This window comes from Aspergillus pseudoviridinutans (assembly GCF_018340605.1).
Source record: "Aspergillus pseudoviridinutans IFM 55266 DNA, scaffold_6, whole genome shotgun sequence".
Lineage (NCBI taxonomy): Eukaryota > Fungi > Ascomycota > Eurotiomycetes > Eurotiales > Aspergillaceae > Aspergillus > Aspergillus pseudoviridinutans.
Genome location: NW_025091286.1, coordinates 2,066,212 through 2,079,074, shown reverse-complemented (window position 1 = coordinate 2,079,074; position 12,863 = coordinate 2,066,212). Strand labels below are relative to the sequence as shown.

The window sequence follows — 12,863 nt, the reverse complement described above, 5'->3', positions numbered from 1 at the left end:
GCAGAGGCGAGTCATGAGCAGTCCGGAGGGAGGCACGATTCCAGAGGTCTTTGAATCTCGAAAGCGCAAGATTCTGGCGGAACTGTCTGTCCCTGACACAGAGTATACGGATCTTTCACCAAAAGGATCGGTAGATGAGGGCATCCGCGACTTAATCCACGATATCAATGCTCTGCCCGGTCTGGTGACCACCAGTAGTTGTGCTGGACGAATCAGCGTCTTCCTGGAGGGGAGAAAAAAGCAAAATGACCAGCAGCAGGAGCAACGGCAGTTCGCGCCCTCCGGAGGCAAAGGGGCAGGGAAGTGGCTATATGTCTCTCACGATCCTTTGAAAGACTACTGGACGGGGTGTGGCGGCGATGATTCCGATTTGCGGCAAGGCAAAGATTATCCGAGAAGTTTGCATGAATTGTTTGGGATGGTTCCTGGAGATGGAAAGCCTGCGAGGCTGGAAAAAGGACATCACGCCCCGCGTCTGGTGCGCTTCCACTACGATCCTATGGTAGGTTGACAGTCCTTTATCACCCGACCCTCAATACAATGCTGGAGCACATATCTCGCCCTTTTTTGGCTTTACTTTCAGGACAGTGTTTTCAGAAACTTTCAAGCGTCTTTCATCATGTTCGATTCAGCAAATCAGGTAACTCGTACTGATACCACCCGTCTCTATAGATCCTTCACATCATGGCAGCCACGCTTCACCACGCTCATCCTGTGTTGTCTGCTGCTGCGACTTCTGGATTTCGGGAAAGCGGATTACAAAGTCTCCGTTGCCTTGAAGGCGAGAATGGCCCAAGTCCTATTGTCGCCGTGCGCTCTGCAGGGTTGTCCCTTGAATCTGTCATTGGCTATTGCGAATCTTCCGATGAAGAAGACGATACGAGCAGCAAGGAGCCTGTCATCCGCAGTCTGGTCACAGAAGAATATCTTCAAATGCTGGTCGCCATCTCAAACGAGAGGTTTTCAATTAATGCAGAGCGCAAGGAAAGATTTCGGACAAGCCTGCTCAACCTTTGCTCGAGGGAACAACCCTGTGGCTCAAGGACAAGACCAAAGGCTAAACCTGAGGGCTGGGAAGATCCTGCAGCACGCAGAGAGAGGAAGAGGGCGGAAGGCCTTATGAGGAAGAAGGTTCTCGACGCTCAGGCAAAATCTACTGACAACGAGACAGCGACATACGAGATGGGATGGGGGATGGATCCAACGCAATTATGAGAATTCTAGATACATGATCGAGAAACAAGCCATCTAATCTAAGTCAGTGATTTGCCATTGAAGAACTGGCCATGGTGCCGCCTGCACCGCCAATCATCCGCATGAGCAGGATCAAAAAGGAATCAAGAGATAAATGATATTCGGTACCACGCAACCTCCCAAGGGTTCCTCGAAACAAGCAGATTTGACACTGCATGATATCTCAATCGATCTTGACTGCGTCAAATTGACTCCAATTCATTGCGTCAGTCACTTCTCGTGGATCCAGTATCTTCGCGGCCGAAATCTCAGTGGACAGGAAAGATGGACAATGCTAGGGTGAGGCACCCACAAGTCGCCCTTCAAAGTACCGAGTCGATACAAAGCAGATCTCAAACTCCTGGCGGCAATTTACAATGGAGCCAAAAGATAGCAAGACATTGTTTGCCGTCCAAGAATGACAACAATTCGGAATTTTCCAGTACCAGCCATCCCACGACTCTGACCCGCTGAAACCTTAATGGTTGCCTGCGGACGGAAGACAAGTGGGAGATGACAGGGTATTCCGATGACCAGGAAACCTACCTCGCATGCCGGCCGAAGAATGCATATACATTGCACGGCGCCAGCCGTCATCGCTGCTCTCAGCGAAGGAGCTGCGGCTGCCAAGTTGAACGCTTGCACGGCGGGAAGGTGTCGCGAAAATATCAGTCGAAGATGTCCGAACGTTGATTGGACTATTATCGCTTCCAGATGACACGATGGTATTGGCATGGGACTCGCGGCTGCTTGCGGTAGTGGACTCTGGTAGTAGGCCGGATTTGTTGGTGTTCTCCTGGTCGTTCTTCATCCAGCCTGTCAGGACAAGATGGCTAAGGATGCTCATCTCGTGCGCGGAAGCATCTTCCCAGGTCATGGTCTTAGCGATGTTGGACGGCCATTCGAGCCAGATAGGACCGTAAGGAGATTCAAGGTGAATGTTCGTCAACGGGAAGTTGTTCGGCAGCTTCATGTCAGTGCGATCATGGAGGGTACCTTTCGATATCAACTTGACGTAATACTGAATGCTCAATCTATTAGTGTGTGCCAAACCAGGCCCTGAAAAGCTGCAATGCTTCGGGACAAGGTCAAGAAAGGAGGACATACCAGCAGTGTGCTCTCTTCAGTCTTTGGCAACTTGACGAGAGTGTCGAAAGGGAACCATTTGCCCATATCTGGGAATTTCAAGATCTCTGTGGTGTCCTCGGAATTGACAGACAGCGTGAACTTCTGGCGCTCATTGAACGCAGGACAATTCAATCCAGCATAAAGAAGTTCTCTCAGCAGTCTTTGGTCAAGACCAACTGTGTTCGACCTCTTAACTCGCGCAACAAGAGAGAGAATGTGACGATTAACCAGCTCAAACAACTGATTGCGGTCATGAACGGTGTACAGCTTGGTAGCGTACCACGGGAACTAAGCAGAGGGGTGTGTATTGTTAGCATATTGTCTCTCTCATGTACGTTCTACGTACAATGACGTCAGACGAAAGGGGCTTACCTTGTAGAGTGTGCTGATGGTGGACTCGTAAGTGCGCTGTGGACACTTCGCACAAAACGGAGACTGACAATCTTGTTAGTGCCTTGAGCAGACAGCAGACAAAGACCGGACTGAATCGAGTGAAGGTTACTTACACGGTGCGGTATTTCAGCATGGCGAATGGCATTGATAATTTCCTCGCTGGTGAAAAAGCCCGAGAATCCAGTAGAAAAGGGGTCATCGTTGGGGACGGCGGTAGGCATAGCATCTTTCCAGATGATGCACTTGGCACGAGGGAACAGATCCTTGAGCAGAGCATCTTGGTTACTGAACTCAACATCAACAGAGCGGTTACCTAGACGAGGAGCGCGGCCAGTCTCATAGATTCGGTTGATGCGAGTAGCTGTCTCCTGGGCATCAGTCGTGGACTGGAACTCCGCATAGCAGTCCATTGTCTTAGCAGTGGAACGTTCCATTATAATATGGATCGCGCAGCCCTGTTGTGGATTAATAAGGCGTGCCTGGCGACCTAGAAACTGAACGATTTCCTGCCGGGTGACTGAGTAGGGAATCTTCCTTGCTTGTTAGCCGAAGGCCCGTGGACGTTACAACGACTAAAGGACTGTCATGCTTAGAGACATCTGAAGGTTTTGACTTACGTTTGCGATCTTTACCACTCCCCATTGAGGGGGCATTCTGTTGTGGACTTGGCTCCCAATCGGCATCTCAGTGGGAAGGGCCACCGTGTCGAAACTCTTCTCACAGTCAGCAGCCTGGGTAGCTATCTCACGATTCTCAGAGTCATGCTCCAGGAGCTGGTGCAACGAAGAGCGCGGAGCCCAGTGAGAGCCAGCTGAGGCAAACCCCGTCCGCTTGGGACGGACTGAAAGCTGGAGGTGGGTGTTCGAGGCAGGCAGCGGAGCTTGCATCCCGGGAGCTTGTCCTATGACGCCAGGAAGAGCGTGAGCCATAGCCTGCATGCCATAGAAAGGAGAGTACATGAAGGGGCCTTCTTGCTGCAATGGTTGGGACGGATTCGGATTGCCTGGAGCCATATACTGCCCCGGCAGGGGAGCGAAGCCCGGCATGCCAGGAGCTCCGAAGGGAAGCATGTTGTAGCTCTGAGGGTAAGGAGGTGTGAACGGATATCCGGTCTCATGCCCAGACATTTGGCTGTTAGTTTCCTTGTCCTCCATAGTGAGATGGGACGGTTAACATGCAAGAAGGTTGAAAGAGAAGAGAAGAATAGAAGTACTTCTCATCAGCAGAGACAAAGTCATATTGTTAAAAGCGTCGGGGCAGATGAGCGCCATAGTAACAGAATGTTGGGATGAAAAACCCGCTTTTGATTCAGTATTCACTCATATTCACTATTCTATGCTGTCTCCACAATAAAGTGTTGTCTACATCTACATGATTAGACAATGAGCTCAGAGAGGAGACAATGTGATGTCTCTGTGAGGCCATCAGAGGCGGGCTTAGATATGCTAGATAATGAGTTCTCTATAAGACATCACCGACCTGAGCGGAGAAAGAGATGCCCCGAAGGTAGTGCCAAGTCCAGGAACTGACATCTGAATTAGATATCATCAGTAGGGGCTAATCCTCAACAAGGCAGCTGAGCAGTGAATGGAGTATCAGCACTTGATATCTGAAACATTGCATTCCTCATAATTCACTAGGAGCAGAGCCACAATCTCTGCGAGCACACGAGTACGTCACCCAGTTAGTTGGGATCTAGATGCTGGAGTCTCCCGTAACGATAAGGTAGAGACAAAGTTTGACATCGTGGAGAAGTAAATACTAGAGTAGACTTGTAGAGAAATTGGCGAGCTGTAGTGGAAAATTTGGCAGTGGTTTAGAGACAGATATAGACTGTCGAGAATTGGACGCATCAACTGAGCTTTATGTATTGTCTCATTGAAGTAGAGGTGATGACGCAGTGAGTCAAGAGCCATGGTCTTAATGGATTGCCATAGATACAAGGATGAATTTTAGAAGCGAGTAAGCTCACTGGGTTTGATTCAAGGGTGGGATTGAGGATCTAAGGAGGGAATAAAGCATCCAGCGGACTGCTCGAATGTTTCCCTTTAACAGCCTAGATCGCCTGTACAGAGGTTTTCATTGGACGAAACAGAGGTCATGTATAATTCAAGGAGAGATGTAGGTGATATCAATAATTTTCTAGTCAAACTGTAGCATAGATTTATTAGAAACGCAGTGAGTGCGGGAAGGAGGAAGTGGTCTCTTACTGGTGTCAAGAAAGACTCGGCGACAAATCGAGCACGGGCATTCAACTGAATAACATTAGCCTTGTAGAACCATCAATTGAGAATGAGGAATCTGAGCACATACGAAGAGCTTCATCTCAGATATCTCCTTGTCCACTTCCTCCATGAATTGAATGATAAAGTCGACCAGCTTGTGCTTCAACATAGCTTCTGTATGGAAGTTCGTGATCAAGAACGAGATGTCATATCCCTTGGACAGGTGAGCAAGTTGTCCTTTCTCCGGCCTCGAAGGTCATATGGTCACTTACCTTGACTGGTTTCCTCCGCAAGATAAAGAAGGATTCTGCCCGTTGCGTCAAGAATCTGGTGAACTTGTGGACCAGGATATGTTCAATTTCATCTGCTTGCTTGATTCTGATGCTCACGCGAACACTGTTTACGCTGGGCTCAATCAGGACCTTTTCATTCTCATTCCGAGAAATTGTGAGAGGGTTGAGGAGGAGTTCCGGGGAGCTCTGGGCCTCGATTTCAGGAACATTATGCCTTTCGGAGGTTTGCGAGGCGAAGTTCGAGATCGCAAGAGCGGCGGTAAGCGAGGACCGAACGCATTGAAGGTACGGGCGCAATGATTGAGACTGTCAGATGATCAATACCAGATATCGCGAGGTGTTCGACAGGGTACAGCCTACCATAACGGAGATGCGAGGTATGGCAATTCCACGTCACTGTTGCTATTCCCCACTCCAACTCTTGTCAACGTTCGCTTCGAGTCAGGACTGACGATGGTCAAAATCGCACCAATTGAATACGCGCAAATGTAGCACTATCAGGAAAGCTGGACTGAAACTGGATAAATGATTGTACTCAAGCACATGTACTAGGCAGTCGACTTCAGGAGCCGACGACGACATCCCGCACGGCTGCTTGGGCGGTGATGTCGTATGTAGTTGTTTGCTTTGTTTGCATTGTTTGTAACTTCCGCCCCACGCTGTTCTGGAGTCATCTCTCTGGCATCCCGTTGATTATGCGCCACTCGCCCAGCAATCTATCAGGTAAAGCTCATCTGGAAGACTTGAAAGCATTTGTCAAGCTTGAACAAGATGGCTACAATACCAAGTATGACTACCCGCTCTACTGAGATGCATTTTGGAATCTTTTCGAAGCTCGTACTAACATCATGTTCCTCAGTTATCGTGAAGCATCAAGGCAAACGTCATGAGGTTGAGCTCGATCCATCTGCGAATGGCGAAACACTCAAATATCAGATGTACTCCCTGACTGGAGTCGAACCCGAGAGACAGAAAATCTTGGTCAAGGGTGGCCAACTCAAAAATGAAACGCCTTTGTCCGCTCTCAACGCTAAACCGGGTCAGACATTCATGATGATGGGTACGCCGTCTGGCGGTCAAGGTGCCGTAGACTTGGGACGGCCAAAGGAACCAGTCAAGTTTCTGGAGGATATGACCGAGGCCGAGGCTGCCAGAGCGGAGGGAGCCACCCCTGCTGGTCTACAAAATCTTGGAAATACTTGCTACCTCAACTCTACCCTACAAACCCTCAGGAGCGTCCCGGAGCTTCAACAGGAGCTTCTAAACTACAGACCCAGCGCGGGCTCTTCAGCGGGTTCAAGACTTTCAGATCTCAGCAGCCTGGGCCTTGGTGGTCTTGGTGCCTCCATGGATCTTGTATCCTCCTTGCGAGATTTGTTCAAGCAGATGTCCGAGACGCAAGAAGGTTTCCCACCACTTATGTTTCTCAATGCTTTGAGAAGCATCTTCCCTCAATTTGCTCAGAAAGACAGAAATGGACATGGCTATGCTCAACAAGACGCTGAAGAGGCTTGGTCCCAAATTGTCACTCAACTGCGAACCAAACTGGTGATCAAAGAGGGCGAAGGAGACTCCGCTACCGAGGTGTCGTTCGTGGACAAATATCTTGCTGGTCGATTCGAGTCGGTCACCGAATGTGACGATCCGGCGGCAAAAGAAGCCGGCGAGGAAGCGACAAAAAGCTCCGACGTCTTCTACAAGCTGGATTGCCACATCGGCAAAGAGACAAACCACTTGCATGATGGAATACTGGCCGGTCTCGAGGAGAAGATTGAAAAGCGATCTCCTACTTTGGACCGCGACGCCGTCTACACTAAACGATCCCGCATTGCCCGGCTGCCCAAGTATCTGACGGTGCACTTTGTCCGCTTTTTCTGGAAGCGAGAGACCCAAAAGAAGGCCAAGATCATGCGCAAAGTAACTTTCCCTGCCGAATTGGATGTGGTTGAATTTTGTACGGAGGAGCTCAAGAAGCAGTTGGTCCCTATCAGGGATAAGGTACGAGATATCCGGAAAGAAGAGGTCGATGTTGAGCGTGCCCGCAAGCGCCAGAAGTTGGCCCATCAGCGGGAGGAGGAGCTGAAGAGAGCCGCTGAGTCTGATGCGGGTCTGGAACCCATGCAAAAAAAGAAAGCCACGGAGGAGCAAAAAGAGGCTACGAAGAACGGCGAGCAAGATGGGGATACAGGCATGACAGATGTCTTCAAGTCGGATGCTGATTACGAGGCTGAGAAGAATGCCTCAATTCTCGCTGCAAAGAAAGAATTGTCTGCACTGATTGACCCCAAACTCGCCTCAGATGCCGGTACAAACAAGTCTGGCCTCTACGAGTTGCGCGCAGTCATTACGCATCAAGGCGCCAGTGCTGATAGTGGTCACTACACGTCATATGTGAAGAAGCAGCCAAATGGCAAGGGCGAGGAGGACGGGAAATGGTGGTGGTTCAACGACGAGAAGGTCACCGAGGTGGACGGAGAGAAGATTGAAACCCTTGCTGGTGGTGGTGAGTAAATCGCTTCTTGCTATTGATGAAACTTTGACTGATATTTCGCAATTTCAGGTGAATCCCATTCTGCACTGATCCTTCTTTACCGCGCAGTTGATTTGCCCACTGCGGAATAAGAAGCTTCGATGACGCCTACTGATAACAACCGTGCCGTGCCTACGGTCTACATCTTAGAGAAATAAAGTTTAGCACATAACGACCACATGGAGCATCATTGAACCAAGGTTCTCGGATTAGCTAGACTCATGCAGCGTTTCTTGTTCTTCAGCGTCTAACCGTTTGGTTGACTCCGTGAACATTGCATGCGCGCTACTCTTACGAAGAATCTTTAGATATATGAAGTCGGGAACGTTCCGAAGTGTTGGATAGTACTTCAGTAACCTTCGATTCTCTTTAAGCAACAATGTCATGGCGTAGAAAAGTCAAAAGTCCCAAGTCAAAAGCTAGATCACGTGACCTCGACCTCGGCAATCGGCGCTTGTTCTCCCCCGTCAAGGTTGCTTCTGATAAATCGCAATGGAAACGCGAATCGTCTGAATCGCAGCCATACCTACTGCCAGGTTGCGATGTGATTCGGATCATCATGTTTGGTCCTCGCAGAATCCTTCAATCTAGACCGCGCTGTAATGCAACGCAATTGAAGTCAGTGCACCTATCAAAGCCCCGTCTGTCGCGCCATGCCAGCACTATTGCCCAAACGGAGCCAACAGCAGCCAAGTCGAGGTGGCCGCGGCGACTGGTCTATGCAGGAATATTTGGTGGATTAGGGGTTGCCGCTGGGAAATGGATGGATGAGAAGGTCTCGGCACCGGCAGTGCCAGGATCAGTGGAAGACACAGCCAAGCTGGAGGAGATCAATCACGTATTCGAGAACGGGCTGCCTATCGTGCAAGAACTAAGAAACAATCCGGACTACGTGGAATCGAATGTGTACGAAGGATTCTCCGAGGAGGATAAGGCGCGCAGATTGACGTCGGGCCCGCTGCGTGGGAGTCGAGGGTTGGCACTTCAGGTTCGTGTCTTTACCTCATACATCATCATAGAGGAGATGCAATCAACCAGGGATTGAGACTTTCTTGGCCTGCATATCATTACCGAGCTCCCCTGCCTACTGAGCACTCTAATGCTGGCGTGAAAGCTCGATCAACCTCGGAACATTGGACACTCGCTAATTAATTTATTCTCGCACAGAGAGTTTTTTGGAATGACAAGGAGAAGAAAACCATTAGTGTGGTATACCTCGGATCGGGTCTGGAGGGTTGGCCCACGGTTGTCCATGGTGGCGCTCTCGCTACTGTGCTTGATGAGAATCTGGGACGTGCTGCTATACGCCATCTCCCGGCACGCACCGGCGTGACAGCCAATCTTGAGATCAACTATCGCGCTCCGGTATACTCTGGCAACTTTTACACATTTCACTCGCAGGTAGACCCAGAAAGAAGCACTGAACGCAAGGCGTACGTGACTGGAGAGATCCGCGACCCGGTCGGGCGAGTGTGTGCGCAAGCCTCTGCGCTTTTTGTGGTTCCAAAGGGATTCGAGTTGCGGAAGATTGGAGAACGATTCTGATCCGCTTGGTTCGTCGGAGACGAGACTGGGGCATGTCATGATGTCGACGAGATCTTCAAGCCCGGGTACAATGGGATGTATACTCAGTCGGGATCGAGATTTCCCTCCTCGATATAATTGAATAACTAAGTCTATTTCTGGGTTATCGAAGAAGGATTGCTCAACTTGTCGCCTATCTCTTCTCGCTATGCATAAAATGGCGCTCAAATGGTCCACTAACACGATATCTATTTCAGATACACATATCTAGCTCCATAAATTCGCGATCTTATGACAGGGGGGCGGTTCCGGAATATTTCGAATAGCTCTTAATTAAAGTTGCATGAGCTCTTGGACTGGCATCTTGACACGACGGGGACATTAATGGGGCAGATAGTGGAAAACTGGGGAAAGTCCGGGGTATTGACGTATTGACTTTTTGGAGCGGCCCACTTCGTCTGATCAAAAGGGTAAGACAATGATATGACCGATTTATTTTCGCTGGCTACTGGCTAGCTCTAATCTGGTCATATATCCGTTCCTCTCCTACCTCCAATCAAGTAGCATAAACTCAATCCACACATGGCCCAGTCAAAGTCAATATGGAGCTTGTTTCGCCCCTATCGCCCGCGCCACGTTTGCAGGTCCAATCCCCCGCACTGTCCACGGCCCAGATGAGCCCAGCTGTCCAAGAAACCCCTCGTCGGCAATCACTGAAGCTCTGGTCGCACCAGAATTCTGGAAAGTGCCTCGGTTCTGTCTCGATATGGAAGCATCTCCGTTTGAAACATAGAGATACTCTGGTACAGGTACTCAACGAACCTGGCTCGCTAGGTCATATCGGGGTCCGTTCTCCGCCTGAGATCATGATTCACTCAACGTGACTCCGCCATGAACCTAAGCATTCTCGTCGAGGAGGCTACCAAGAGCTTGGTCTATCATTGAACTCTGATATTTTGATGGAACATTGACACATATAAGAAGCCTGGACTTGCTGGCTGATCGACACGATTGTTTTCCCGTTTCTTTCCCAATACAACGAGGTCATTGCTTTCTGCGGCATTGGACCGATCTGTGGTTTAATTTTTGTCGTCTCTCCCATCCAATTGAGTCACTTTGCGACATTCTGTGCAATTATGGAGGTCGCCGACCACTCGAGTCAGTCTCAGGTGGATGAGAAGCCTGCAGAACAGACAAGCATGGGGGGCAACCAGGAGCAGAAGTACAGTCATGAGGAGATTGTTGGACTAGAATCAGGAGGTTCAGATGTGGCAGAGGGTCAAGACATTCCTGTGAGTACCGTGCTTTATGCTTTACTGGTTTGGACAACTCATCGAATTGACTGCTGACTCGATTCAGTTGACCTTCCGCCGTTTCATGGGCTTCACGGCCATGGCCTTCTTGTGGACTGGCAGCCAGATCCCTGTCTATCTTTACGGTGAGTTCCTCATACCTTGAATTGATCTTACGCTCGCTATAAGCTGACAACGCCGGTTAGGAGGCATTCCACCCTATATTTATGCAGACATCGGTGGTGCGGACAGGTGGATTTGGTTTGTGGGTGCTACACTTTGGTGTCCACTTTTACTCACCACTAATTCGTTTTTATCATATAGGTCCTGGCAAATCTGCTAGCTCTAGCTGGTGTATGCCCTTTCGTTGGTTCTTTGTCAGATCTGATGGGCCGTCGTTATGTTGCTATCATTGGCGCCTCTCTTATCTGCCTTGGCATGATCGTTACCAGCACAGCTCACACAATGAACGTATTCATCGGTATGTTGGAGGATACTACCTAGCCAGTCAAGGTACACGCTAACAGAGAAATTAGCTGGGATGGCAATTGCCGGCGCTGGTGCTGGCGTCAACGAACTGACGGCGCTGGCTGCGACCTCGGAAATGGCGCCAACCAGGCAACGGGGCAAATACGTTGCAATCCTGATCTTTACTATTGTGCCATTCTGCCCGTCCGTTCTCTGGGCCCAGCTCATCGCCGCGCATAGCGGCTGGCGTTATGTTGGAGCCTTCTGCGGTGCCTGGGCTGGATTCGGCTTGCTAGCCACCGTCTTCTTCTATTTCCCACCACCAAGAATCAACTCGCAGGGACTCAGCAGGAAAGAGGTGATCAGGAGGATTGACTTCGTCGGCGGACTTCTGAGTATCACCGGTTTAATCCTGTTCTTGGCTGGCATGCAATGGGGAGGTTACCAGGTAGGAATCACCTTCTACAGCCACAGACTTTCGCATCACCCCGACCAGCAGCTAAACAAGTTTTATCACATAGTACCCCTGGACATCCGCGCACGTCCTCGTCCCCCTTATCCTCGGATTCGTGATCCTCGTCGCCTTCGCGCTCTGGGAAATCTACGGCGCAAAGTATCCCATCTTCCCGACACGCTTGAAGCAGGAGCCCCGTACCCTCGGCCTGACTCTGGTTATCACATTCATCTCGGGAGCAAATTTCTTCTCGATTATCATGTTCTGGCCTACGCAGTCATTCAATGTGTATGGCCACGACCCTGTCCAAGTCGGCATCCGTAGTCTACCTGTCGGCTTTGGCATCATGAGCGGTGCCTGTATTGTGCTGTGGCTTCTAAGTGTGCTCCGCGGCCACAACAAGGAATTATTAATCGTCAGCAGTGTCCTCATGACGGCAGGTCAGTCATCTCCCCCATCCCCCAACCGCCCCGCCTGAAGTAGTACGTGGCTAACGTTTCCTAACCCAGGCTGCGGCGCAATGGCAGTAGCGAGACAAGACAACCTCGGCCAGCTCTGGGGCATCCTCGTCCTCGCAGGCCTGGGTATCGGCGGGATCGTCGTCCCCGCTTCCATCATCACCACAATTATCTGCCCAGACGTATGTTCCAAGTAGCCCTTTCTCTCTCCTTATGCAGAAACCTAACAGCTCGCGCACCAGGATCTCATCGCAACAATCTCGGCACTCACTCTCTCCATCCGCGTCGTCGGCGGCAGCATCGGCTACACAATCTACTACAACATTTTCATTTCCAAGTTCGTCCCCAACGCGAAACACTTCATTGGCGGCGTGATGGTCACGAAGCTCAACATCACCAATCCGGCCTACATCGGCGAAGCCATCGAACTCACCGGCGCTTCGCTGCTGGAAGAATTGAAAACCATTCCTGGAATCGCGGGTAGCGAGACCGCGTATAATGCCGTTGTGACTGCGGGCCAGCTGGCGTATGCTGAGAGTTACAAGTGGGTGTACTACGTCAGTATTGCTTTTGGTGGTGTTTCAATTCTCGCGGCTTGCTTCTTGGGCAGCATCAGTCAATACATGGATGACCATGTTGCAGTGGTCATGCATTGAGACAGGTATTCTGCGTGTCATTGTTATATGGTCGATATTTTACATGATATGGTAATGAAAATCTGTTTTGAAACTCAGTGATGATCAAATGAAGGCCATGAATGGACCCATGCATATCGTGCTCATTTCGTATATCGTTCATAGTAAAGCAGAGAAGAAAGTAGCAAGCAGACGAATTGGTAACATCAAGTGCCAAAGTTCGGAACCCC

The 12,863-nt window shown here is 50.1% G+C and overlaps 6 protein-coding genes across 6 annotated transcripts; 4 read left to right on the top strand and 2 right to left on the bottom strand.

The window, feature by feature from the left end:
* Positions 1 to 13: 13 nt before the first annotated feature.
* Asppvi_009156 (tRNA wybutosine-synthesizing 3 family protein) lies at positions 14 to 1,215 on the top strand (the record flags this gene model as incomplete). The annotated part of the gene is made up of 2 exons (XM_043305014.1): positions 14 to 502; positions 673 to 1,215. The coding sequence occupies 2 exons, from the start codon at positions 14 to 16 to the stop codon at positions 1,213 to 1,215; spliced, it is 1,032 nt and encodes a 343-aa protein (XP_043160949.1).
* A 496-nt stretch (positions 1,216 to 1,711) lies between these two features.
* Asppvi_009155 (uncharacterized protein) lies at positions 1,712 to 3,908 on the bottom strand (the record flags this gene model as incomplete). The annotated part of the gene is made up of 5 exons (XM_043305013.1): positions 1,712 to 2,254; positions 2,341 to 2,649; positions 2,734 to 2,796; positions 2,868 to 3,284; positions 3,372 to 3,908. The coding sequence occupies 5 exons, from the start codon at positions 3,906 to 3,908 to the stop codon at positions 1,712 to 1,714; spliced, it is 1,869 nt and encodes a 622-aa protein (XP_043160948.1).
* A 988-nt stretch (positions 3,909 to 4,896) lies between these two features.
* On the bottom strand, positions 4,897 to 5,635 carry Asppvi_009154 (actin-related protein 2/3 complex subunit 4 family protein; the record flags this gene model as incomplete). The annotated part of the gene is made up of 5 exons (XM_043305012.1): positions 4,897 to 4,905; positions 4,965 to 5,009; positions 5,068 to 5,193; positions 5,252 to 5,578; positions 5,633 to 5,635. 5 exons carry the CDS (start codon positions 5,633 to 5,635, stop codon positions 4,897 to 4,899), a joined length of 510 nt encoding a protein of 169 aa, XP_043160947.1.
* A 408-nt stretch (positions 5,636 to 6,043) lies between these two features.
* Positions 6,044 to 7,894, top strand: Asppvi_009153 (ubiquitin-specific protease UBP6; the record flags this gene model as incomplete). Its single annotated transcript, XM_043305011.1, has 3 exons — positions 6,044 to 6,059; positions 6,132 to 7,775; positions 7,833 to 7,894. 3 exons carry the CDS (start codon positions 6,044 to 6,046, stop codon positions 7,892 to 7,894), a joined length of 1,722 nt encoding a protein of 573 aa, XP_043160946.1.
* A 287-nt stretch (positions 7,895 to 8,181) lies between these two features.
* Asppvi_009152 (PaaI family thioesterase) lies at positions 8,182 to 9,347 on the top strand (the record flags this gene model as incomplete). Its single annotated transcript, XM_043305010.1, has 2 exons — positions 8,182 to 8,790; positions 8,970 to 9,347. 2 exons carry the CDS (start codon positions 8,182 to 8,184, stop codon positions 9,345 to 9,347), a joined length of 987 nt encoding a protein of 328 aa, XP_043160945.1.
* A 1,115-nt stretch (positions 9,348 to 10,462) lies between these two features.
* On the top strand, positions 10,463 to 12,654 carry Asppvi_009151 (putative MFS drug efflux pump; the record flags this gene model as incomplete). The annotated part of the gene is made up of 8 exons (XM_043305009.1): positions 10,463 to 10,618; positions 10,686 to 10,764; positions 10,825 to 10,883; positions 10,943 to 11,099; positions 11,155 to 11,534; positions 11,608 to 11,980; positions 12,050 to 12,180; positions 12,229 to 12,654. 8 exons carry the CDS (start codon positions 10,463 to 10,465, stop codon positions 12,652 to 12,654), a joined length of 1,761 nt encoding a protein of 586 aa, XP_043160944.1.
* Positions 12,655 to 12,863: the final 209 nt, after the last annotated feature.